Source organism: Gossypium raimondii, chromosome 4 (assembly GCF_025698545.1).
Source record: "Gossypium raimondii isolate GPD5lz chromosome 4, ASM2569854v1, whole genome shotgun sequence".
NCBI lineage: Eukaryota > Viridiplantae > Streptophyta > Magnoliopsida > Malvales > Malvaceae > Gossypium > Gossypium raimondii.
Genome location: NC_068568.1, coordinates 425553 through 451991, shown reverse-complemented (window position 1 = coordinate 451991; position 26439 = coordinate 425553). Strand labels below are relative to the sequence as shown.

Below are 26439 nucleotides of genomic sequence, written 5' to 3'. Positions count from 1 at the left end.
ACATTCAAAAACTAAACACACTGTGTGACACAAGCTACCTATTTATAGATAGGCTTGTAACATTCATTTAAAATCTAATTTATTCTATTAATTATCGTAAGTATTATCACATAAAAACTATTATAAACAAACTTCCCAATAACCAAAATCTTGACCGATACAAACAGCTTGTTCTAACATGAAATGGGATAATATTCTACAGCAAATGTTTAGCACACAATCCAAATAAGTCACATACCAAAGAAATTAGAACATGTCTTCCTTAAGTGGTAGAACTAGCTCAAACAACCACTCTCGATATCAACAACCAAATTTGTTCGTCACAAAATCATCCAAAAATGCATTAAAAACCCAAAAATAAAGTTAAGGGATATAAATCATGGGATATAAGCTAAATTCATATTTATTCATAAAAATTAAAAGTAGCAACATCATCGAAGCAACAAAGTCTTTAAAAAATTAGCATCATCTCTCTCTTTGACAAAGCAAAATACAAGTAACTCTATTCTCTGATCATTAACACTAGCTGTCAAATGGATTTGGATCTAAAATATATTCTTCTACTTATCGATAGGTATTTATCCACCGTACTAATTATTGAATCGTAACTTAAAACTTGCTCGAACTTTAAAAAGAAAAAAAAATAAACAACTCAATGACATAAAAAAAACTATGGAACAATTCAATGACTTAAATGAAAACTTTCGAATAGTTCAATAACCATTTTGTAACTTTTTGGAGTTAAATGATTAAAATGTAAACTTACTAATAGTTTAATGGCTTCGAGTGTAGTTTACCCAAAAAAAGTTAGTTAAACAATAAAAAGTTGAAAATCAATAAATAAAAGAAAAAAGAAAACAAAGAGAATCTATAGTCTTAACAGTTTTTTTTTTTTTTTTTACAAAAGAAAGCGTCAATGAAGGACGAACAGCGTTGATCAACAGCCTCCAATCACTTTTTTTTCTTTCTTTGTTTCTTTCACCCTTTCATCGGTTCTATCCTCTCTGTCGCTCTCTAATAGACATAGAAAAAACAAAAAAGAAAATGGAAGTCTCAATCAGCACATACTTAATATAAAAAAAACCCCCGAAAGAAAATATTGAAAATCAAAGTAAAAAAGAAGAAAGAAATCTGGGTTTTTAATTTTGTATACAGATGGGGACTCTTCAAACATGGAGAAAAGCATATGGTGCTCTTAAAGATACTACAAAAGTCGGTCTCGCTCATGTCAACAGTGATTTCGCGGTAAATCATGTTTATATTTGATTATTTTGTTTTTTTTCTATATTTAGTATCTGAATTTTGATTGGATTTTTTTGTTTATAATTAGGATTTGGATGTAGCCATTGTTAAAGCTACTAACCATGTTGAGTGTCCTCCAAAGGAAAGACATCTTAGAAGTGAGTGAGTGAGTTCATTTGGGTTTTTTTTTTAATTTTTAAGTTTGAATTTGCAGATTTAATTTAGTTTCATTTGAGGTTTTTGATTTCTGGGATTATCATATGAGGATTTGAATTCATTTTTTTTGTAGAAATTTTTGTTGCTACATCAATGTTTCGGCCTCGAGCAGATGTTGCTTATTGTATTCATGCACTTTCCCGCCGATTGGCCAAGACTCGTAACTGGACGGTATTGTTTTTTTTTACTGCTTTTTATAATGATCGAAATCGTACTAACTGGAGTAGTTTGCAAAGTGTTGAGTGGACAGATCCTTAATAGGTGGGTATTGTTTCCGAGGAAAGTTTTGTATTTCGACTTTGACTAGAGTCTGAATGTTTGAAAAAATGGCACGTTCACATGGTGGGAGAGTCTTTTCGGTGCTTGATAAGTTGAACCATGTGTGTTGGACTCAAACCAATGCCCTAGTGCATAGATTTGAAGGCATGGTTCGCTTTATCAAACACCTCAGCTAAGCACTCTTACCCTGTGAATACGTCGCTTTTTCATGCAATCGGCCTCTTATTAGAGTCAAGAGATAAAACCTTCACTGATAACAATATCAAACCATTGAGGGATTCGTCGGCTCTTGAAGGATGATACTTCGCATACTTCTCCCAGTTTCAACCAATCTGTAATTGGGTAGTTATTGCTTTAATTGGGAGAAATTTGTGAAGTGTCATTTATCAAGAGCTGATGGACCCTTTAACGAATTTTTAATATTGTTTCCTGTAGAGGTTGTCTTCGGATTCCAAGTTCTTGAAAAACATTCATCGGGTGCCTGATAAGTCAAATCTATGCCCTATAGCATTCTCACCAAAAAAATGCCCTATAGCTACATGGGTTTCTAGTCGAACCATGCACATTGTGCATGGTTCTCTTATTAGTCACTTCCCGGCTCACTGACTCTTCATGCATTAGAGGCCTCATCTAAGTTAGAAGATAAAACCGGCACCAGAGATAATATCAAAATTTTGAGTGGATTTATTGACTGTTGGTGGACGAGACTTTGCATATTTCTTCTGATAAAATTGGCTTCCAAATTTGATTTCGAATATGGGAGTTTCCAACTGGTTATTGATTGATGTGCAGTTGAAATTAATATTTTTCCATTCTATATTTGCTAGATATTTTAGCATTAATTATGTTAATATGAGCATGATAGGAGGTACTACCATGAATCATATGTATAATTTATACCTATATTCCCGACTTGATTGATATGATGCAGGTACGAGTATCTGTTCAATTTATTTTTCATGTACTTTGAGTTATTTGGATGGTTATATCCAATGCCCCATGGTCCAATTTGCCTTGGATATGTAAAGTATCGTAAAGGCTTATGTACTAGGAGTCAATTTGCATTTTACTTCATTTACTCAAAAAATAGATAAATTGTTCCTTGTACATTAGATCAAAGAACAAACTAATCCCTTTTGTTAAAAGTTTCATCTATTTCTATTGTTAAAAACTAGCGTGGCTGACGCAATAACCAAATAGTTACACTTGACATATCATGTGTACCTCATGCTAACATATAAGACCAATTTTTAACAGTAGAAATGGATGAAATTTATAACAAAATGACCAATTTGCTCTTTGATCTTATGTATAGGGACTAACTTGTCCATTTTTTTTACTAGAGGGTGCAAAATGCAATCTAACTCCTAGTACAATAGCCTCCATGGTACTTTTACCACATCGGATTTGTGGTGCTAGAGTTCTAAGTTAACTACCTTTGGATTACAAGCTTTGATATTGGTAAACAAACTTATATTGTAATCTTTTTTCCTTCTACATTATTCAATAGGTAGCATTGAAAACACTCATAGTTATCCATAGAGCATTGAGGGAAGGTGATCCTACTTTCAGAGAAGAACTTTTAAATTTCTCACAAAGAGCAGGCATTCTCCAAATTTCTAATTTCAAGGACGATTCGAGCCCTATTGGTGAGCTTTTAATCTCTCGCTTTGTAGTTGTGTCTCAGCTCGTGATATATGCACATGCTTTTCTATGTGTCTTTTGGTCATCGCTGCGCTAACAACTTCAGTTTGATTATGCCTTTCAGCATGGGATTGCTCTGCGTGGGTACGTACCTACGCATTGTTTTTGGAAGAAAGACTCGAGTGCTATAGTATTCTGAAGTATGACATAGAAGCCGAGCGTCTCCCGAGACCTGTCCTGGGGCAGGATAAGGTAATTACATAGGTATCGGCCGGTGTTTCCCTTTTGAGGATTCATGGCCTGCTGCTAAATTTTGTTAGTTTTAATCGGCAGGATTACAGCAGAACCACAGAGTTGGACAACGAAGAATTGTTGGAGCAACTACCTGCTCTGCAGCAATTGCTTTATCGTCTCATTGGTTGCTTGGTAGTTTATTATATGTTGATCTTGTAGAGTTTAAGTTTTGTTTTGTCAATGCGTTCAACTTTGTTTCACCTGATCGGGAAAGTTAATAGACTACCCTGCTTTTCTTGCAGCCAGAAGGTGCTGCTGTAGCGAATTATGTCATACAATATGCTTTGGCTCTGGTATATTTTCTCTCTCTTTTTCTTTATTACGTATTTGAGTTGTATTCTTTTTGTATTCAAAAGTATTTTGACCTCGTAATATCGCGACTTTCAGGTATTAAAGGAGAGTTTCAAAATATATTGTGCTATCAATGGTGGAATCATCAATCTTGTGGACAAGGTAATACATGAAGCTGTCCTATTTTGAGGCAGATGTGTTTTCTTTTTTTCAAAATGGCTGCTCGAGTTGTGCTTTTATTGCAGTTTTTTGAAATGCCGAGACATGAAGCTGTCAAAGCTCTTGATATATACAGGCGAGCCAGTCAGCAGGTTAAGATATATGTATATGATATATAGTTTCTTATGTTAGTAGTCGATTACCTTCTCATTCGGTTAATAATTGTTGCTGGTTTGGTGATGTCTTGGTTTAATGTAATGATGGCAGGCAAACAGCCTCTCCGATTTCTATGAAGTTTGCAAAGGATTAGAACTTGCTAGGAATTTCCAGTTTCCTGTTCTCAGAGAGGTAACGGTTCTATGGAGGTGATTTGTTGTTCTGAGTCATCTCTTTCAATCATTTTGATGTTAATTGATCGCTACCGTTATTGCAGCCACCACAATCTTTTCTCGCTACCATGGAAGAATACATTAGAGAGGCACCGCGTGTGGTTACTGTTCCAATGGAATCGTTGGTTAGCACCATTTTACTTACATACATATATACATTCATACATACACACATGGAATAATATATGTCGTCATTGTCAGCAGCTTCTATTGACATACAGACCTGACGAAGGTCCTTCCGAATATACTAGACCATCCAATGATGAACCCGAGCCAACCGTGCCTGTAGATGGTGTTGTAGTTTCCACTGTCGAGACTGCCCCTCCTCCAACTCAGACCAACATCGCCACCGGGGACTTACTGGTAATGTTTCCCTTTGATGTTTCGTACCGTACACTTTTTCGTTTTTTTTGTTGATTGCATTTTGGTGGGGTGCAGGGATTGAGTTATTCGGCCCCTGATGCCTTCGCGATCAAGCAAATTAATACTTTGGCTCTAGCCATAGTTCCGATTGATTCCGGTAAACTATATTTCTTATTCTTCCTATTTCGCCTTTTTCGATGGCTATTATTCCGATAGAAGATTGCAATTTGTTAATCTGCAGGTACTGCTCCAACGTATAGTTCCGGTGCTGGTCAACCAAAAGATTTTGATCCTACCGGATGGGAACTCGCCCTTGTTACCACACCGAGCACCGATATTTCTGCAGCTGCCGAGAGGCAATTGGTATATGCCCTTTTTTTGTACTTAAACGTCTCATTCGATTTCATAAATACCGAATACGGAAACTGAAAGGAAGATCTAAATGATCCGCGTGAAAAGATGAGATACATTGAGGACTTTAATCATCTAACTGGCTATGTTTTCGAAAACATTTCAGGCTGGTGGATTGGACTCACTCACTTTCAACAGTTTATACGATGAAGCAGCCAATCGAGCTTCTCAGCAGCCTGTATATGGTAGCACCACAGCTCCAAATCCCTTCGAGGTACACGATCCATTCGCCATGTCGAATAGCATTGCTCCCCCTATAGCAGTGCAAATGTCAGGAATGGCTCAACCGCAAAACAATCCTTTCGATGCTTACCAACCTTATCAGCAACAACATTTGACGATCCCGAGCGCATCGAATCCGTTTGGTGATGCAGGGTTCGGGACGTTTCCAGTGAACCAAACAGCCGTTATCGCTCAGCCTCATGCCAATAACAATCCCTTCGGAAGCACAGGCTTATTGTAGTGTTAAATTTCAAGAGTCAATTCGTGTATTTCGGTCAATACGGTCTGACCGGTTTCCGATATGTTTCGGAGTTGAACAAGTGTGTAGGTTGTTTTTACTTTCACCACCACAGGTTTAATTTCTTCACTTCAGCATCAGTTTTTACAGGTGTTTGGGTTGTAAAAAATCAATGAGTTAATTGTTAAAAGGTCTAATATTGCAATTAATTTATATTGAAAAGGTCCGGCTTCATAAAATTCACATTCTTAAATCTGTTTTAAAATATGAATTTTTTATTATTTATATTAAATTTGATAATTATTATCTGAATCCGGTTTAATTAAAATTTGAATATTATTTAAAATAAAAATTTTGTAATAATTAAAATATTGAAAATTTAATATTATTTGAATTTGCAATATAAAACTTCACAAAAATATTTTGCATTACTAATATTTTCATTAACATTTCTTTTTTTAAAGGGATAATGCAACATTTAGTCCTTAAACTTCTTAATTTTTCTCAACTTGTTCATTGACGTTTATTTTTGGTTCGCATTATAATTTCATTATACATTTTAGATCCTACATAAAACTTTTAGATGAGTGCCACGTCACCACACCCGAAAGGAATAATTTAGGGACCAAGTTGAAAAAACAAAAAAGTTCAAGGATCAAGGTAGAAAATGTAGCCAAATTCAGGGACTAAATACTACTTTATCCCATTTCTAAAAAATTCATGCCCAACGGTTCAGCCTAATGGTTCATCTACAATTTGAAAATAGGGTAAACTACACTAATAGTCACCAAATTATTAATAATTTTCTTTTTTGGTCACTCAATTATGAAAAGTTACAAAATGGTCACCCAACTATTCAATTTTGCCTTTTTTTATTACCGGTTGGCTAATGTAAAAATAAAAATACCCAAAAATCTAAGATAGTTGGGTTACCAAAAAATACAAAATTGAATAGTTAGGTGACCGTTTTATAACTTTTCATATTTGGGTGATAAAAAAAATTACTAATAGTTGAGTGACTACAAGTGGAATTTACCCTTGAAAACCGGGTTTGTCAAAAACCAGCGAAGGACTCGTTCATCCGAAACAAACAAAGCAAATGATAAGAGAGGTTTTTAAATTCCACTCGATCCAATTGCAACCTTCCAGTTCTCTCCATTGCCATAATCCACAAAAATAAATAAATAAATAAACACTGTCGCTTTCTCATTAGCCAGCTTCGAAGAATCGCATATTACTTTGATTTCTCCAACGAGTGAGCTCCATCTCTTTCTTGAATTTTTGTTTTTGTTTTTTGCTTTTTTATTTGTTAAAATGAATGAGATTTGTGTTTACATTGATTGATTTTGATTGATCTGAGGAGAGTATGCTCCATATCTTTCGCGATTTTTCACTTTTTTTTTTTGTTTTCTGTTTTTCACTTACTTTTGGTTTAGATTAATGAGATTCGTGTTTGGATTGATTGCATTTGATAGATCTGAGGAGCTGAGTGTTTTTTCTTTTTGGCAGAATTTAAGTAATAAAAATGGTGTTCGAGGTGATGAAAGTGCCAACGACGCCGTTTGAAGGCCAGAAGCCAGGCACTTCTGGTCTTCGTAAGAAGGTTTTTTTTCTTCTTAATCTTTTGATTCGTTATTCGATGCGTTGATCTCTCGTTTTTTTTCGATTTGATGCGTTTGACGATGCATGCAAGTGTTCATAATTGAATCAGATCTCATAAAATAAAATTAACTTCTTTTTTTTATAGATAAGCTGTAATTCTTTAATGTAAAAACACAGAAAAATGACCAGAATCTTATAATTTTCGCCCGTGTTTTGTTTGTCATTTTAAAGTTTTAACTTAAATCATAATTTATTTATGTTTGGTCGACTATAATTTCAAGTCCAGTATTCTCTTTTATATATTTAGAAGTCTAATAATGCGTCAAAGTTCCATCTCATTCAGATCATAGTTTCTGCTTTTGATTTTATAACTATATGTTAAATGAAGCTTTCGATGGTTTATTTTATCGTAGTTTGATATTTCTATATTTTCATGATTCTACAAATGTTTATTAATGGAAGCCGACCAGTATAATTTACTGTTTCTGCTTTTGATTTTAATAACTATATGTTAAATAAAGCTTTCAGTGGTTTATTTTATCGTGTAGTATTATATTTCTATTTCATGATTCTACAAATGTTTATTAATGGAAGCTGACCAGTATAATTTACTGTTTTAATACTCTTAAAATTGATCGTAACAACTAATGACTTACTAGTTCCTATATTTTTCTTACAAATAATGCTCTTTTATTGCTTTACTTGTTTGTTTAATTGAACAATTTGGCGCTTTGATCTTCCCAGGTGAAAGTTTTTGTTCAGCCTCATTATTTGCAGAATTTCGTTCAAGCAACATTCAATGCCCTTACACCTGAGAAAGTTAAGGGTAGGGACTTTTTATGCGTGGGTGTTTTCTAGCTTTGTTAATTTAAGTACATTCTTTGAGGTTATGATTTTTACTTCAATTTTAACAATTGTAGTTTGTATCTGTAGAACCCTATATTAAACATGAGTCCTTGGTACCCTGGCAATCTTTAAGTTCTGTATCCTTTTTTTTATCTTTTCATGTACGAGGAGAGCTCAGATTTAAGATTTTTTTTCTAGCTTTGTTAATTTAAGTACATTCTTTGAGTTTATGATTTTTACTTCAATTTTAACAATTGTAGTTTGTATCTATAGAACCCTATATTAAACATGAGTCCTTGGGACCTTGGCAATCTTTAAGTTCTGTATCCTTTTTTTTATCTTTTCATGTACGAGGAGAGCTCAGATTTAAGATTTTTATCCTAACCCAGATAGAAATACCAAGAGTGTACATGCACAGTCATGGTACATTTCTGTTTTGCTTGCAAATATAATTCCTGATATCACACCCCGTCTGGTGCTCTGACAACATGCAGCTCTAATTTGTTGGATAATGCTTGTAGTGCATATAAAGCTCAACTTCTCTAGTGTTTCACTAATTGTTTTGGTAGAAATCTATTTTTTATCTTGAAAGAGCAATTCTGAAATATCTACAAGTAAATTTGATATAAGAATTGAGTATTTATTTTGTTTTTATTTGACTGCCTTTCTTGGTCATGTTCATTCAATGGATTACAATGGCTTTCTCTAATTTCTGTTCATGGATGTAGGTGCCACACTTGTCGTTTCTGGTGATGGTCGTTATTTCTCAAAGGATGCTGTTCAGGTACTGCAACTTATTGAATCTAAATTTAGATAATGTAAAATAAACTTTCTTAAACTATCACATGATATTTCTACTAATTCTTTGTTACATTCCTCCTTGTATGGTGTATTAATATTAGTTCATCCTGGTTAACCGGTATAAAAAAATGTGAAAGTAATCTCTGGTCAACTCACATCTTCATCTTTGAAGCCCCTCATAATTTTTGTTGAATAATTAATTTGTGATTTCTGTGGCTGTGTCATCTTTCCTTCTTTTTCTGGAATGCTGCACTTTATGATGCCGTCTATATCTATCGTGAGTTATTTGCTCAACATATATGTTTTTAGAGTATCTAATGACAGAGAGATATACCATCTTGAGAATGAGAAAGAAAATCTTTCCTGTTATTATTTTATTAAAAGAGTGCTTTTCAAAATTGATTTTTATGTCAAAAGCTTTCTGGACTATCTTACTCAACTTTGGTCTCTGTTGGAGATTCATGCCTCAACCTTCAAACTTAACAATTTTTTTGTAATGGGTATGTTTTACTGATTTAGGCTTGTCTAGCTGAACTTATTTAAACTTGGTCTGAGGATCTAGTCACTCTTTGAATTTCTTTTATTCCGACCCTTTCAAAGTGGGAAGCCATGTGGGCTAGGAAATGCCTAATATAAGTTGCTACACGTGCTCCTTATTGAATGCGGTTTATGTATTGATGCTCAAACTCTAAATAAAATGCTCTAAAGGTTGCAATTGAGAATTTCTAGACTGTTTGTGTGCATTATGATGCTATCCTTTCTGAAAATGATATATGACATATCATCTGGTAATCAGTCATTAACCAGTGCCTAATTGCTCAGTGTGGTAATGTCCTGTTGAATTGACAGATAATAATCAAGATGTCAGCTGCAAATGGAGTAAGGCGTGTATGGGTTGGTCAAAACGGATTACTTTCTACTCCAGCTGTATCAGCTGTAATACGCGAAAGGGTTGGTGCGGATGTGAGTGTTATTACTCCAGTGGCACACATAGCTGTTATTATGTTTGTTTTCCTTTCCAATATTGGGCTGCAGTAAAATTTTGATTTATATGTTTAAGTTGACAGAACTAATGTTCTGCTTGTAAACTTTTAATTCCAGGGATCCAAAGCAACTGGTGCCTTTATTTTGACAGCTAGTCACAATCCCGGTGGCCCTAATGAGGTAATGCCTAACTTAGTTTGTCTATTTTCTAAAAATTGATTTTATATGGGACATTTGATAGATGCATGATACTTTTGCTTTTGTTTGTTTACTGCAGGATTTTGGAATTAAATACAACATGGAAAATGGGGGACCTGCTCCAGAGGCCCTCACTGATAAGATCTTTGAGAACACAAAAACAATAAAAGAGTACTTGATTGCTGATGAGCTACGAGAAGTTTGTCTTGCATCCTTAGTACAATGTTTTTCATTTTCTTTATTCTTTTTAAGTTAATGTTGTCAATTTGTTGCATAATCCAGGTAGACATTAGTAAAATTGGTGTTACCAACTTTTCGGGGCCTGATGGACCGTTTGATGTCGAGGTTTTTGATTCAGCAAGTGACTATGTGAAATTGATGAGGTAAGTTGTTATTCCCATCTTTCTATACTTCCCTTGATTGGAATTGTTAGTATTTCAATTTAAGTTCAAAACCTAAGAGCTCCAGGGAAAATCATCTGCATGGACTAAAATTCTGTGACATAATTTCACTTCATGTTATTGGTTCCCCTGTTGTTGCATTCTGAAATCTTAGGGTTCTTAATATTAGCAGCTATAATGCATGCAGTCTAAACACTAAACCCCTTTGCCTCTATTTGTCAGGTCAATCTTTGACTTCGAGCTTATCCGCAAGCTGCTTTCATCTCCGAAGTTTACATTCTGGTATGCAGATTTTGCCTTTACACACAGGACATATTTCTAGTATGCAGATTTTGCCTTTACACATAGGACATATTTCTAGCGTATACCTAATTTTTTGGTTGAAAGATGTAACTCTTTCCCCTCTTATTGAAGCTATGATGCACTTCATGGTGTTGCTGGAGCTTATGCAAATCGCATCTTTGTGGAAGAGCTTGGGGCACAACAAAGCTCACTTTTGAACTGCACACCCAAGGTCTTTTTAAGTTTTTGAAGAATTTTAGGGACTGATGATATGTTGCTTCTATGTTTATCCAAATAGATGAGACATTTCCTTTTTGGTGCTTGACTTAATGCAAACCAGGAGGACTTTGGTGGAGGACATCCGGATCCCAATCTGACTTACGCCAAGGAGTTGGTTGAGCGCATGGGATTGGGAAAATCAAACTCTGGTGTTGAACCACCAGAGTTTGGTGCTGCTGCTGATGGTGATGCTGATCGTAACATGATCTTGGGTAAAAGGTAGTGTTTCCATCTACAAAATATGGTTAACATCTTAATAATAATAACTAAGCCTTCTAAAATTTGCTCTTATAACTTGTTTGCTTTGTTAGGTTCTTTGTCACTCCATCAGATTCAGTAGCCATCATTGCTGCAAATGCTGTTGGTGCAATTCCTTACTTTTCTTCTGGTTTGAAGGGAGTTGCCAGGTTTCTGTTGCAGCACTATTTAACTTCTTTTTATTGCATTTTATTAACCCTACTTCCTATTGGATTTCAACCAGTCTTAGTATCCAGCTGGTCCTTTCAAAATGCCAATTAGGGGTGAGCAAAACTTGATTCGACTCGAAAAAATCGAAAAAAAATTCGAATTTCGAGTTAAATGAATCGAGTTATTCGAGTTATTCGAATCAACTCGAATATTTTTTTCGAATTTCGAGTTCGAATCGAGTTGAGTTTTCAAATTCGTATAACTCGAATAACTCGAATAATTCGAATATCAAACTATAATATTTTACATTTTTACCCCAAACTCCCAAACCTTTTTACTTTTCCCTCAAAACTTTTACTCCTTCCCACTTTCCCCCAAAACTTTTACTCCCCTCCCCTCCCAACCCCCCAATCTACCCAAAATCCATTTCCTACCAAAATTTTACTCTCCCATTTATTTTTTCTCAAAATTTTACTCCCAAAAACCCTCAAAACCTTTTATTTTCCCCCAAAATTTTTACTCCCTCCCACTTTTCCCCTAAAACTTTTATTCCCTTCCCATCCCACCTCCCATCTATCCTAAACCCTCCCCCCTCCAATTTTTTTTTAATATTTTCTCTCAAAATTTTACTCCCCTATTTACTTTCCTCAAACTTTTATTCCCCAAAACTTTTATTTTTCCCTAAACTTTTACTTCTCACCCTTTACTCTCAAATAAAAATCAAAATTATCCAAAAAATCACTAAACATAAATAGTAATAATTTTATTTATATCTACTATTTATATTATTAAATTAAATTTCACATTTTATTATTTATATTATTGAATTGTTTAGTCATATTGAATATTTATATTAAAATTGAATTATTAATTATGCCATAAAATATTAGCGTTAAAATTTTATATTGGTATCAATTTCACATTTTATTTTTAAAATAAATTTTATTAAAAAATCATATTTTTACATTTAATATATTTTTAATTCTAAAATACATAGTGACAAGAATCAAGATAATTGAAACAACTAAGCAAGCAAAGAAGCTAACCAATATATAAAAAATTAATAAATAAATTATGAAGTGATGAAAGTTAATAAAAAATTTGATTAAGGTGGACAAATTTTATTACGATGGGTGACAATGGTTACAAGGACCCAAAATTATTTTTTAAAATTTAACTCGAACAAATATATTCGATTCGATTCGAATTCCATCTCACTCGACTCGATTCGAGAAAATTTCAAATAAAGTTAGGATGATAAAATGAGATTCGAAAATTCGATTAACTCGAAAATTTTCGATTTGATTCGATCGAATGCTCACCCCTAATGCCAATTGTCGTACTAAAATGATCAATTAAAAACATCATGCTCATTGCCACTAAAGTTTAATTTTCTTTTCTATGCTTGAAACCTTTACAAGGTGAAAATGTGTATCGCATTTCGCTTTGACATGTTCAAGTGGATCCTTTTATCTCCGAGGACAAAACAATTCATAGCTGTTATGTCAGACTGTTTCTCAAAAATGAGATCTCATGTCCTATGATAGAAATAGTTTAATCATTGTTGCTAAAGTTTGAAATGTGAAATTCTGAATATTAGAAAAGGTGTTTTGTGGGTATAAGTACCATGGAGGCCCCTGTACTAGGTGTGAGATTGCATTTTACCCCCTCTACTCAAAAAATGGGCAAATAAGTCCCTATACATTAGATCAAAGAGCAAACTGGTCTTGTACGGCTTTTAACAGTAGAAATAGATGAAATTTTTAATAGAATGACCAATTTACTCTTTGATCTAATGTACATGGATTAATTTGCCCATTTTTTTAGTAGAGAGAGCAAAATGCAATCTAGCTTCTAGTACAAGGGCCTCCATATGGTACTTTTACCGTGTTTTGTTTCAGGCATGCCTTGATGTGTTTCTGTTTAAGCCTGCATAATATGCTTCTTCTAACATCTAGAACACACTTAAACTCTTATTCAATTTCAATATGATGTTTCGGATATAATACACATATAAAATCACCAATGTTTACTTTGTCTCCATTGTAATTATATTCTGGATATGCTGCTCATAGGAGTATGCCCACATCAGCTGCCCTTGACGTCGTGGCCAAGAGCTTGAACCTGAAATTTTTCGAGGTATTACATAGAAAGTTATTATCAATAATATTTCCCTCTGGCCTTTTTTTTTCTTTACAAACAAGCTACTTACCTATTCTCTTCTAGGTACCTACTGGCTGGAAATTTTTTGGGAATTTAATGGATGCTGGACAATGTTCTATTTGCGGGGAAGAAAGTTTTGGAACTGGTTGGCATTTAATGTTCCTACACATGAAGTGTTTCAGTTTCATTAGGTACTATGAGAAACTTACAGAACCGACTATTCATGAACAGGCTCTGACCATATACGTGAGAAAGATGGAATCTGGGCTGTTTTAGCCTGGCTTTCAATCCTTGCGTATAAAAACAAGGATAATATCAATGGGGATAAGCTTGTGACTGTTGAGGATATAGTTCGTCAGCATTGGGCTACCTATGGTCGACACTATTATACTCGATATGACTATGAGGTATATGACATTGTTTTTTCTTCTTTGTTTCTATGTTTTGCCTACAGATATTGAGGGAGTATCTAACTAAATTCATTTTGTTTCATGAAGAATGTGGATGCTGGTGGAGCAAAGGATTTAATGGCAAATATGGTTAAAATGATGTCATCCCTTGATGAAGTTAATACGTAAGTGTATATACTTACTAATTTTAGAACCACACAACCACTTCCTGGAATTATGCCACTATTCGATGGTTTCTTTTGGAGGATTGCCATTCTTTGGTAAAAATATCATGGAGGACCTTGTACTAGGAGTTAGATTGCATTTTGCCTTCTTTACTTAAAAAATGGGCAAATTAGTCCCTGTACATTAAATTAAAGAGCAAATTGATCATTCTTGTTAGAAAACTCATCCATTAGAACGTTTAAAAACTAGCGTAGCTAACAGAATAACTAAACCAAACAGTGGCATGTGGTGTGCCATTTTAACAGCAAAAATAAATGGAAATTTTAACAAAATGACCAGTTTGCCCTTTATAATTTGCCCATTTTTTTAGGAGGAAAATGCAATCCGACTCCTAGTACAGGGGCTTCTATAGTACTTTTACCCCATTCTCTATGTTTTCCAAAATTTTCATGTATTTGGAGAATCATACCCTTATACCCATTATCGAGTACGTGTTGGACACGAATTCTTCTAGAAAAATGAAGAGTTGGAGTTCTATAGCTTGGGTTGTAAGTGATTTTTTCTTCCAATTAGTTGCTAAGTGCTAGATACTGACAACCTTCTTCCTTTATCCCGTTTAATGGTAATATGTCACTGTATATATTATAACCATTCTTGCTAGCTTGATGGGTTATCATCTTATTGAGCTTGCTAAAGGTTTTCATTTCGAAGCTGTAACTTGGAACTCAAGCATTGCAATTTAAAATTATTATGTTGATTTCAATCACTATTCCTAAAGATCGTCCTCGAAATGTTTCAGTTTCTTTCGATGATCTTATGCTTTCTCTATCATGCAGCATCGTGAAGGGGGCTCGATCAGATGTGTCAAAAGTTGTCAACGCTGATGAGTTTGAATACAAGGATCCTGTTGATGGTTCAGTTTCAAAGCATCAAGGTATTCGGTTTTTGTTTGAGGACGGATCACGATTGGTAAGTCAACTTCCTCATGTTTACTAACAAAAAGTTACCTGTGCAAATGTCATTGTTTTCTAGTGGAGTTTCTAGAGCTAATCTAAAGTGACTGCAATTGAAACTTCGTATGCAGGTCTTCCGTCTCTCTGGAACTGGTTCAGAAGGTGCAACTATCCGTCTGTACATCGAGCAATATGAAAAGGATCCATCAAAAATAGGAAGAGATTCCCAAGAAGCTCTTGCCCCTCTTGTGAGTCCTTAAATTTCTATGTAAAAATATTCACGGTTTATATATATATATGTAAGTTAATTGCACCAAACTTCCCTAACTATGATCCTTATTCTAAATTGGTCTTTAAACTTTAAAACATTCTAATTACATCCTCAAATTATCGATATTATATTAAAAGGTCCTTCTATTACTAAAATATTTAATTTAACCATTAAATGAGAAGCTAGATCTTATATGACATAAGTTAAAATGAAAATTTTAAAGAAAATGAATATTTTGAAAATATTGGTTTTGAGGTTTTCAAATCTTTTATAGAAACTATCATTCACTCTTCTTCTCCTTCCTTTTTGTTTATAATTTTAAAAGTTATGTGGAACATTTTACTTTTCTTTAAAATTTTCATTTTAAATTATGTCGATAAGATTTTATGCGTCATTTAATGAATAATTAACGGTTTTAAGAATGGAAGGACCTAACTTGATATCACATCAATAGTTTAAGGATGTAATTAGAGTGTTTTGAAGTTTGAAGATCAATTTAGAATGAGTGTCATAGTTTGGGGATGTCTAATGCAATTCTCTCTCTCTCTCTCGCTCTCTCTCTCTCTATATATATATTTGATACATTGATGATGAAGTTGTTGCAATATGCTTCATTTCTTTTTAATTTAGTTTTTTTTTCATTTTTTTAACAATATAGCTAAAGGTTTGTATCGTCTTGTTTAATGCTGCTTGTAGCTTTAAAAAAAATTCACTAGCAGTGAATACGATAATTTCTCATATATATATATATATAGATAGACACTAACTCTTGCTATTGATATCAGGTGGAAGTTGCTCTAAAACTTTCGAAGATGCAGGAGTTCACCGGCCGATCCGCACCAACTGTTATCACATAGATTCATTCTGCTACATGTTAAGGTGTGTTTGATTTAATTTTGAGCAAAAGAAAACATAAATAAAGTCCTCATAAGATACGCTATATATATATATATCTATGTCAGTGTGCATCCTTGCCATGAGTACTTGAGAATGGCAAATGGCAATAATGCTTACTCATAAAAAATTTTGACAATATTATTTGAGGATTTATTTGAATATTAATTGTTTTTCAAGTATTGAATAATTTTAGGTTTAATGCTTGATTGGGTCTGTATCATTTCTGGTTTGAATTGTGGACTCATAAAATTTTTGGCTTGAATTGGTTTTAAATTTGTAATGGTCTGTTAGGTTAAACTTTTGTGTGCTCATATTGATATGCTTATTTGTCAATCAAATATTACATAATCTCAATCCTATATGCGGAATTCACTAATTAACATTATGTGTATATGTGTGTTTAAAATCATGTCTTAGAAAATATTGCAAATTAAAAAACAAATTAATTGAAATTAATTCAGTTTGGATTAGTTTACCCATAATACAGTTTTGTTAAAAGATTAAGAATTTTAAAAATTCTATTAATTCAATTATTGAAAGTCTGATTAGGTTATTAATTGCACAGGTCATTTGAACATCCCTGTGTAATGCAAAATATTTAGACTAAATTACATTAGTAGTCATCGAACATCCTTTTTTGGTCATCAGTTGGATAGTTGGGTGATTAAAGAAGACCAAATTGAATAGTTGAATAACTCTTTTATAATTTTTCATAGTTGGATGACAAGAAAAAAACATAGTTGGGTGACTATTAATGTAGTTTACCCCGAATATTAATAAGTTTTATGCAGCTTGTTGGGTGTAGTTTATTAACTTAAAATTATATTTATTTAAATTTAATTATAAAAATGCCTAAATATTAATATGAATTATGAATATATAGATATATCTTTTAATTTTTAATAATATATGAATAATAGATTTGAACTTTTAAGTTAAGCTGAGTTAAGGAAAGAAAATATGAAACCAATGTGACCCAACTCATAAATAAATCTATAAGAACATGAAGGCATAGGAAGAGATGAAATTGATGTTGAATAGGTATGCTTAAGTATTATATTATAATAATTATTTTATCCTCCATCTCTTTTCAAGTGTCAAAAGTGTTCTAGAATGGTATAAATAAAACTTCTTTTACCAAAAACAAAACCAAGTTAAATCTAAAATGATTATTAAAAATGATATGTAATAAATTTGGTTGAAAGAAAAACAAATAAATAAAACACTTGAAAATATACATATTTTTAGCGATGGAAAATGATATTTCTTCGATTTTCTTTTTTTTCAGTTTTCTCAATCAAGTATACTTAAAATTTATTTTCTTTTATTTGTCCACTCTCATTCCATACCTCTTCTTTTCTACTCAGTCAAACACAATCTTACTCTTCCAAATAAGAAAGAAAATTAAACATTTTTAATATATATATATATATATATGCAATTTTAATCTACAACTACAAATAATAAACTCAAAGCTTTTGCCAACTATTAATACTAAAAAGTAAGAAAAAGAATGTTTTTAATAACTACAGCACTACATGGAAAGTGTGAAGTAATCATAGTGTTAGACCATGGTTGCAATGCTCAATTGACAAGTTGTGGGCAATGTCAAACTATCTTTAGGCTTTTTCATCTTTAGTTCTACTTTCTTTTCAATTGTTTCAATGTACTTTTCTTCATCATTTCTATCAACCTCCTTTGGCATAAAAATATCTAGGAAATTTTAATATTATATTTTAATGTTGATATAAAATTGACCTATTTTATTCTTGAAATTTTAATACTATTGCAAACAATTAAAATTTATAACAATATTAACATTTTATTTTACCAATTTTATTTATTTACACCAATATCAAACATAAAATATTAAGTTATTCAATTTTATAATACATAAAATAATTTACACATCTTTGCTATTTTACTAAAATAGTCCAAAAAAATATTATATTTACAAAAATAACTCAGATTTAAAAACAATCACCAAAATAACCTGAAATGAACAGTGAAATTTGGTTGTGGCCTGTCAATGACCGGAATCACCTCGTATTTTGCACCCATGATTGCCTGATAATTGTTTCAGACTTAAAAAAAAAAAAAATTGGTTTTGGCCTGTCAATGGCCGGAAGCCATGTATTTTTTTTAAAAAAATTGTATAATACTGATATACAAAAAAGATACAGGAAAAAAATTCGAGTTTTGGTCTGTCAATGGCCGGCACCAGAGTACGAAAAAAAGAAAAAAAATTTTGGGTGCTAGTCTATCAATGGCCGGCATCCAGTACGAAAAAAAGGAAAAAAAAATTTTGGGTGCTGGGCCTGTCAATGGCCAGCACCCAGTAGAGTAAAAAAATTTCGAGTTTTGGTCTATCAATGGCTGGCACCAGAGTACGAAAAAAAGTAAAAAAAAATATTTTTTTTCCACCAAAAAAGGTGGTGCCAACCATTGGCAGGCCACCACAAAAAAAATAAAAAAAAATTTTACATTTTTTCGTGTCAGTATCAGGTATCAGTATACGAAAAAAGTAAAAAAAAATTTGGTGGTGGCCTGCCAATGGCCGGCACCACCTTTTTTTGTGGAAAAAAAATATTTTTTTACTTTTTTTGTGTCAATAGCAGGTATCAGTATACGAAAAAAGTAAAAAAAAAAAACATTTTTGGTGGTGGCCTGCCAATGGCCGGCACCACCTTTTTGGGAGAAAAAAATTTCGGTTGCTGGTCTGTTAATAGCCGGCACCAAATTTATCAAATATATATAGGGCATTTCATCTTCCATTTTGTCTAGTTTGAAAAGTTTTTTTTTCCTCTGTTTAGAAGAAAGCAATTTTTTTAAAAAATGAGTTCTCAAATACTGTTTGTTTATGTTCATTTCGATGGTGAAATGATAAATACAAATGAAGAAGGATGTGTATTTCAAAGCCGGAAAAAAATAGGAATGAGATTCAACAAACAGATTTCGCTGTCGGATTTCAAACGAAAAATCAGTACAAAGATAGCAAGTCGTTGCGGAAAGCAAATGTCGAGACTGTTTTACAGATTTCTGATTTCATCTGATCCGCTAAAGTTCTCAGAAATGGAGCTTGAAGATGATGATGATTTAGGTACAATGATAGCAATTTATTGCCCCCCTAGAATAGAAAATCCTAGTCCAGTGAGTTGTTCGCGGAGATAACTGAACCGGATCCCATTCAAATGGTAATTCCAGCAAGCCAGTGCTCCCATTCAAATGATGATTTAGGTACAATGTGGTGTCAGGTTCAAAAAATCTAGAAACGAAAATGAAAAAAAGGGTGTTAGATGTAGAAAAAAAATCTGAAATAAATGAGATTAAATGAAAAAAAAAAGGGTGTTAGATGTAGGAAAAAATTTAAAATAAATGAGATTGAATGAAAAAAAACGGTGTTAGATGTAGGAAAAAAAATTTAAATAAATGAGACTGAATGAAAAAAAGAGTGTGTCAAATGGCATTGTTCAATAAATGAGATTGAAATAAATGGAATAGGAAAAAGAAAGTGAGTCAGAATCAGAACTTTAAAAAAATTGAAATAAATGGAATAGAAATAAATTAACTTTGAAAAGTGAGTCAGAACTTTGAAAAAATTTACGGCAGGCCTTAATTTGAAAATTTGAAATAAATTAAATTGAATGAAAAAAAAAGGTGTCAAAAGTATTAATTTTTTTCTATTTTTGCCTCCTTTCAAATGGTCCCCCACTATAAATAGGCCATTCCGTCCACCACCCTCAACCACGGCCGACAACCGCCGCTCTTCCCAAAATTTATAAATCGCCGACGACCGCCGATCACTACATGGATCCTAATCCAAATGTTCTTTTAAATGACAACGACCACATTGCAAGCATTGTGCACAAGGTAGCCGATAAATAAAATGTCTTATTTAATTTTAAATATTCTTTTAATTATTTTAAAAACGATAAATATAACATTATATATTTACTATAAATGCAGGATTTGTACAGAATTGTTAGACCCCGGTTGCATGATCCCAGTTATTTTCCCGATCAAAGAGTTATACCGTATTTGAATGTCGTCGGTTTTGGGGTTGCCGCGTACATTCAAATATCTGAGCTACGGGCCGATTTAATATCGGCATTAGTTGAAAGATTACGCCCGGAGACACATACATTCCACCTCCCATGTGGGGAGGTAAACATTACGTTGCAAGACGTAGCAGTCCAACTAGGGCTGTCTATAAATGAAGAAGCAGTGACCAGCCTTGGAAAAGTGCGCGATCCGTGGGGCACTTGCAAGCAGTGACTTGGAAGGGTGCCCCCGAGCAACGAGGATGAACGTTTAACATATATTAAATTTAATTGGTTGAAAGAAAACTTCCAGCATCTTCCGAGCAGTCCAACGCAGATGGACATTATCTACGCTGCAAGAGCGTTCATTCTGTAACTTATAGGTGGGATACTTTTGCCGGACATTATCTTGGGCATTATATCGAATGACATTTCTGGCATCAGTGGGCCATCAACCCTATGTCTGGCCATTTGTTAATAGGTAAATATGTAGTTAAATTTTGCCATCTATTTTTTTATACTATAATGTGTTGTCTTTATTTTTTGCATGAGAAAAATAATTTGATAATTTCTTTTTTTTAGATGGGAAACTGTACCGGGAATTGGACGATCCTGCCTGTTACCTATGTACCGTATGATGATAGAGACTCATTCCGGCGATGGCGTAAATTATGATTCCAAATATAATTTTTTAAATATAAATAAAAATATAGAGTAACGTGTTGTCTTTATTTTGCAGTTTATATGGATGTCATATACTCAGGAAGATATCGCAACACTCATACCGTCATGGGTGGTCGAGCAGCAACACCTGTTCGTGTCTAATGTGCCGTTGATTAATTTTTATATGGTGGAGTGGCACGATGGAGGTCAGTTTTTGAGGCAGTTCGGTTGCGCACAGCCTATCCCGAACCCTCCCGTTGACATCTCAGATGTCCACGGAATGGATAAAAAGGGTCCGGGTCGGGACTCTTTAAATTGGGCACAGAAACATGAACCATATATCTTTCTGTGGAATCAGCGACATTTGAGGCGTCCTCCCTTGTATGTCTTAGAGGGAGGGTTCTCTCCTACGCCCGAGTACGCAGCATGATATATGGCACATGGGAAACCCTTCATATTCCAGGGTCAGTACATGCTGGTCCAAAGAGACGGGCAACCTGAATCTTCGCGATGGCAACCAAGGAACGCCCAACCGCGTAGTAACCGAGTTCTGCCATTTGGGAACATCGATCCCGGGGCCGAAAATGAAGCATCTGACTCATCATAGTTCATAGATCCGGATCCAGTGCATGAAGTTCCTCCATCATTTGAAGATATTTTTGATGACAACCTCCACCGTCAACATTTGACACGATCCGGATCATCATCCTCATACCATCCGAACTTCCACCCCGAAGCACGTACACCCACCACTGAGGATATTTTTCCATCAGCACCTCCGGTCACACAATACCAATTAAGTCCCGATTATGGTGAATATAATTATTTTACCTTTCTAACTACACCGGAAGGGACACCGAACGCCGGACCGAGCAATTATCAAACACCTCAGCAAGGTGCACAACATCATCGACGGAGGCATCCGGATCGTTACACGCCAGCACCGGGGACGTCCCCAGGATCGCGACAATTTTAATTTTTTATTTTAATTTTTACTTTCTTAAAATTTATTATGTAAATATTTCTTTTATTTTTACATTTTTACATTTTTTAATATTTATTTAATGGATCTAACATAATTATTTGTTTGAATACATGACTTCGTAATATTTAAAAAATAATAATTCAAATAAGTAATACTATACGACAAATTAAATTTACATACACAATAAAATACAATCATTCTACAATATTAATACAAAAATATATATTATTATCCGATAATATAAAAATACAAACGTTCAAAAAATTATTACACGAAAATATAAAAATAAAACCTTAAATCCTGAACAACTATATTAAATTTATAGATATAAAAAAAATATTTTTTCGTATACTGATACCTTATACTGACACGAAAAAAAGTAAAAAAAAATTTTACTGTACTGGGTGTCAGCCATTGACAGGCCAACACCTAAATTTTTTTTTCTTTTTTTCGTACTCTGGTGCCGGCCATTGACAGACCAAAACTCGAATTCTTTTTTCCTGTACAGGGGTGCCGGCCATTGATAGGCTAGCACCCAAATTTTTTTTTCTACTTTTTTGTATATCGGTATTATACAATTTTTTTAAAAAAATACACGGGTTCCGGCCATTGACAGGCCAAAACCCAAAAAAATATTTTTTTTAAGTCTGACACAATTATCAGGCAATCATGGGTGCAAAATACGAGGTGATTCCGGCCATTGACAGGCCACAATCGAATTTCACTGTTCATTTCAGGTTATTTTGGTGATTGTTTTTAAATCTGTGTTATTTTTGTAAATATAATATTTTTTAAGACTATTTTGATAAAATAGCCACACGTCTTATTATAATCCACAGGGGTGTAACTTGAGAGTAATAGTGCTCAGTCCCCTTGAAATGAAAAATAAAATACAAACTATTAAAATAATAAAATTACATTTTTACTATTATAAAAATTATAATTTAATTTCACTCCCTAAATAAATTTTCTCGCCCGGACAGTACAATAGTTGTCTAAATATAAACAGATAAAAGAAATGAAGACCAAATGCAAAGGGTTTTCTTTTGGATTCCTCACAACAATTGTCAGTTTCCTTTGTTTATTTAGCTACCTGCAAAAACAACTGAAAAATAAGATGAAATGATGAGAAACTTCAAAGTTTGTGAAAGCAACAAAGCAAAAGAAAGAAAGAAAAAGGAAAAAAGGAAAAGTGAAAGCCTATATATATAGGTATGTATAATTTTATATACTCTCAAATTAGACGACAACATATCATTAAAAATTAAGTAAATTTAATTTTAAAATATTTAATAATACATTTTTTATCACTATGACATGTCATCTTTCGATTAATTGATAATCTAAAATTATACACCGTCAATGCATTTATATATATAATCAATTTAGTTACCTTTCCCTTCCGTGTACATTTTAGATACAATTGATACAAATATCTAAAATAAAAAATGTCGATTGAGTCTCAGCTCAATTAGCATAGATATTGTTGTCAATGTAATAGGACGTGAGTTCGAGTGCGCTGAAGTGCATTATTCTCGTATCTAGAGTTGGGAGGGGCTATGGATAGTTCTGGAAATCGTGTAAATATATATATATATATGATTAAAACTTATAATGAAATTGTTAAAAAAATTTATTGAAAACATCGTAAATGACTTTTATGCAAAAATAAATAAATAACTCAATAATTGAATTATTATGTTGTTTGAATCTTTTAAGGTTAACCATGCAATACATTGATTATATTGTCCAACATGTATTCTTTTGAATGTTCATACACAAAAGGATTTTTTAAATATATTATTTTTACTTTTATGTTGGATAAATATTCAAATATGGTTAGAAGAATATATATTTTTAAATAGTGAAAATTTTAAAATTAATTTATCTATGTCAAATATATATAATATATTTGACACTTTGAACCTTATCATTAAATTTTAATGTCGTTTCCAAATTTAAACTGAAAATTCCAAAACACACACACAATTCTTTTCGTGCTTAATCTTATATTATGTTCTAACATAGAAGAAAAGAAGGTGAATAAAGGGAAAAAAAACAAAATAGGGAAATATTTTTAATTCCATTGTGTTTAGTATATGAATTTGATGTAAAATAAATTGAAAAAGAAGATTATGAATAATGTTGTAAATAAAATAATCTTGGAGCAGTATTTTTCTGATCAAGTTGAGTTGAGATGTGTAAAAATATTTGAGCTCGGACTCAATCTTATTCAAGAACAATGTTGAAATCTAAATTAATTAAATATCATATTTTTAAAAGGATTATTGGCTAAATAAAACTTCAAATTTCTATATTTGGTATGATAATAATATATAAATTTATATATTATCAATAAACTAAAAATATTTAGGATAAACTATAAAAATGTTCACCCCATTATGCCTTTCTTCATTTCAGTTAAATATATATATTTTAAAATTTTAGAGTTAGGACTAAATTGACAAATTTTGTAAATGTTAAGGGCTAAATTTATTGAATTTTTAGAATTAGAACTAAAATGACAAATTTTGTAAATATTAAGGCTAAATTTGTTTATTTTTTATATTTAGGATCAAACTAATAGAATGTGTAAATATTCACATTAGCTCAAGTGACTAAAATATTTAATTTGAAAATTTTAGTGATTAAATCGAAAAAAATAGTCAAAATAGAATGAAAGACATCATTTTTATAATTTACCTTATTGTTTAATAGAATTAAATATAAATAATTTTATTCTTTTAATGAGAAAATATGATATTGAATGCAAATTCATTAATCCAACAAATTATAAATCCCCATATATCATCTATAAAGATCAATAGACTATTAAGGTTATTTCAACATCTTAATTGCTAAGAATAATTAGGGCCCCATAATCCATTTCTATTTTATTCATTCATCTTCATCGTCGTCGTCGTCGTCATCATCATATATATATATAATATATTTGATCATATATGCAGTTGGCAGAAGTAAGGCTGGTAGTAACTCCACATTTCTAAAATGGAAAATTTTTATTTAAGTTTTTATGATTTATAAATTTTAAATTAATAATAAATAAAATTTCACTTTAGCTCTCAAAATGATAATAATTTAATTTAATTATTTAAAAATATAAAAATATAGACTATTAAAATAATAAAATTACATTTTTACTATTTAAAATATACAATTTAATTCGCCCTAAAAATTTTTGACTCCGTATATTTAAAAAAAATCAAACATAAAAACAATATATTTTAATTAATCCACAAGAAATGAAGGCTTTGAATTTTGGTACCAGGCAAAATAAAAATGAAAAGGAGAAAAATAACCAAAATAACCATGCAATTCACAGTAAATATTAATTTATATTTCACAAGGCATGAGAAAAGAGAAAATAAAAATATATAAATATTTATCTTATATTCAAACTAAATTAAACAAAAAAATAAATAAAAATAAATATGAAGAACCACCGTCGAAAAGGTGGCGAAACCGCTTACTCTTTCCGGCATGCGAGTGGTATCCACCTTCCGAGAACCGCACGTAGCACTTAGCCAAATACAAATCACCCCATTTTGCTGCCCCACACTCAGTTTTCAGCTGTCCGATTGCCTCCGATAGGCAATCTTGGCACTCACTCGGACTCAAATCACCAACACACTGAGCCACACCCTGTAAATTCCCCGACTCGCTGATCCGAAACGGCTTATACGTCCCATCACTCGCTTCCAAGTAACTCAGCACCGAGTCACGCCGAGTCAAAGCGTCCGAGTAAGACGAGAACGACGGTCCACATTTCTTCACTACCACGGTCTTATCTTCCACACCCAAAAAAGTTACATTATCGTATTTAACTAAACACCCTTCGAGTTGCAACACACCACCCGTTGAGTAAAAGCAAAGAGTTCCAATTTGACTCACCGCTTTAGCTACACAACGGTTACAGTCACGGTTGTTTAGGTCACCACGGCATTGGAACAGCCCGTAAACGGCACTGCAACCACCGGAAGCTGACATGGTGAAGTTGTCGTAAGAAGTGAACATGGCTGAGTTGACTAGGGAAGTGAGTATCGAGTTGACGTTGTACTCGTACTGTGAGCCTGAAGTGAATTTCAGCTGCGAACAGCCGCCGAAAACGAAAGTATCGGTGCCGGAAAACGATGGCCCAACTAAGAAAATTGATAATATGAGAAAAATAACAAAAGGTGACGATAATTGTTTCGCCGCTAAAGCCATAAGTGAAGATATTGAGAAAACAAAAAAAGGTTTAAAAGAGAATATATAGAAAAGAAGAGTGTAAATGAGAGAGAGAGAGAGAGTTTAAAGCATAGGCGCTATAATGAATAAGAAAT

The 26439-nt window shown here is 32.9% G+C and overlaps 3 protein-coding genes across 7 annotated transcripts; 2 read left to right on the top strand and 1 right to left on the bottom strand.

Annotated features, from left to right (window-relative positions):
* The first annotated feature begins 905 nt into the window (after positions 1-905).
* On the top strand, positions 906-5987 carry LOC105780640 (putative clathrin assembly protein At2g01600). Of its 4 annotated transcripts, none has more exons than XM_012605077.2 (15): positions 906-1245; positions 1331-1400; positions 1532-1629; positions 3248-3386; positions 3506-3633; positions 3715-3807; positions 3918-3968; positions 4063-4128; positions 4212-4277; positions 4393-4473; positions 4559-4639; positions 4719-4877; positions 4953-5034; positions 5119-5240; positions 5395-5987. In XM_012605077.2, exons 1-15 carry the CDS (start codon positions 1156-1158, stop codon positions 5749-5751), a joined length of 1683 nt encoding a protein of 560 aa, XP_012460531.1. In that variant the 5' UTR covers positions 906-1155; the 3' UTR covers positions 5752-5987. The 4 variants fall into 4 exon arrangements, with proteins under 4 accessions (XP_012460531.1, XP_012460530.1, XP_012460532.1 ...); XM_012605076.2 differs by having other exon boundaries at positions 4716-4877; XM_012605078.2 differs by having other exon boundaries at positions 908-1245; positions 1331-1404; positions 4716-4877.
* An 843-nt stretch (positions 5988-6830) lies between these two features.
* On the top strand, positions 6831-16584 carry LOC105780227 (phosphoglucomutase, cytoplasmic). Its single transcript, XM_012604428.2, has 19 exons — positions 6831-7003; positions 7258-7351; positions 8095-8176; positions 8925-8980; positions 9847-9960; positions 10099-10161; positions 10259-10378; positions 10462-10562; positions 10803-10862; positions 10995-11094; positions 11203-11360; positions 11453-11548; positions 13625-13688; positions 13776-13857; positions 13944-14119; positions 14210-14286; positions 15124-15256; positions 15372-15488; positions 16297-16584. Exons 2-19 carry the CDS (start codon positions 7274-7276, stop codon positions 16366-16368), a joined length of 1749 nt encoding a protein of 582 aa, XP_012459882.1. The 5' UTR covers positions 6831-7003; positions 7258-7273; the 3' UTR covers positions 16369-16584.
* Positions 16585-23052: 6468 nt separating this feature from the next.
* On the bottom strand, positions 23053-26395 carry LOC105780626 (plasmodesmata-located protein 6). Of its 2 annotated transcripts, none has more exons than XM_012605058.2 (2): positions 25588-26395; positions 23053-23201 (listed from the first exon to the last, which is right to left on the bottom strand). In XM_012605058.2, exons 1-2 carry the CDS (start codon positions 26321-26323, stop codon positions 23182-23184), a joined length of 756 nt encoding a protein of 251 aa, XP_012460512.2. In that variant the 5' UTR covers positions 26324-26395; the 3' UTR covers positions 23053-23181. The 2 variants fall into 2 exon arrangements, with proteins under 2 accessions (XP_012460512.2, XP_052484991.1); XM_052629031.1 differs by having other exon boundaries at positions 23059-23189.
* Between the last annotated feature and the right edge of the window lie 44 nt (positions 26396-26439).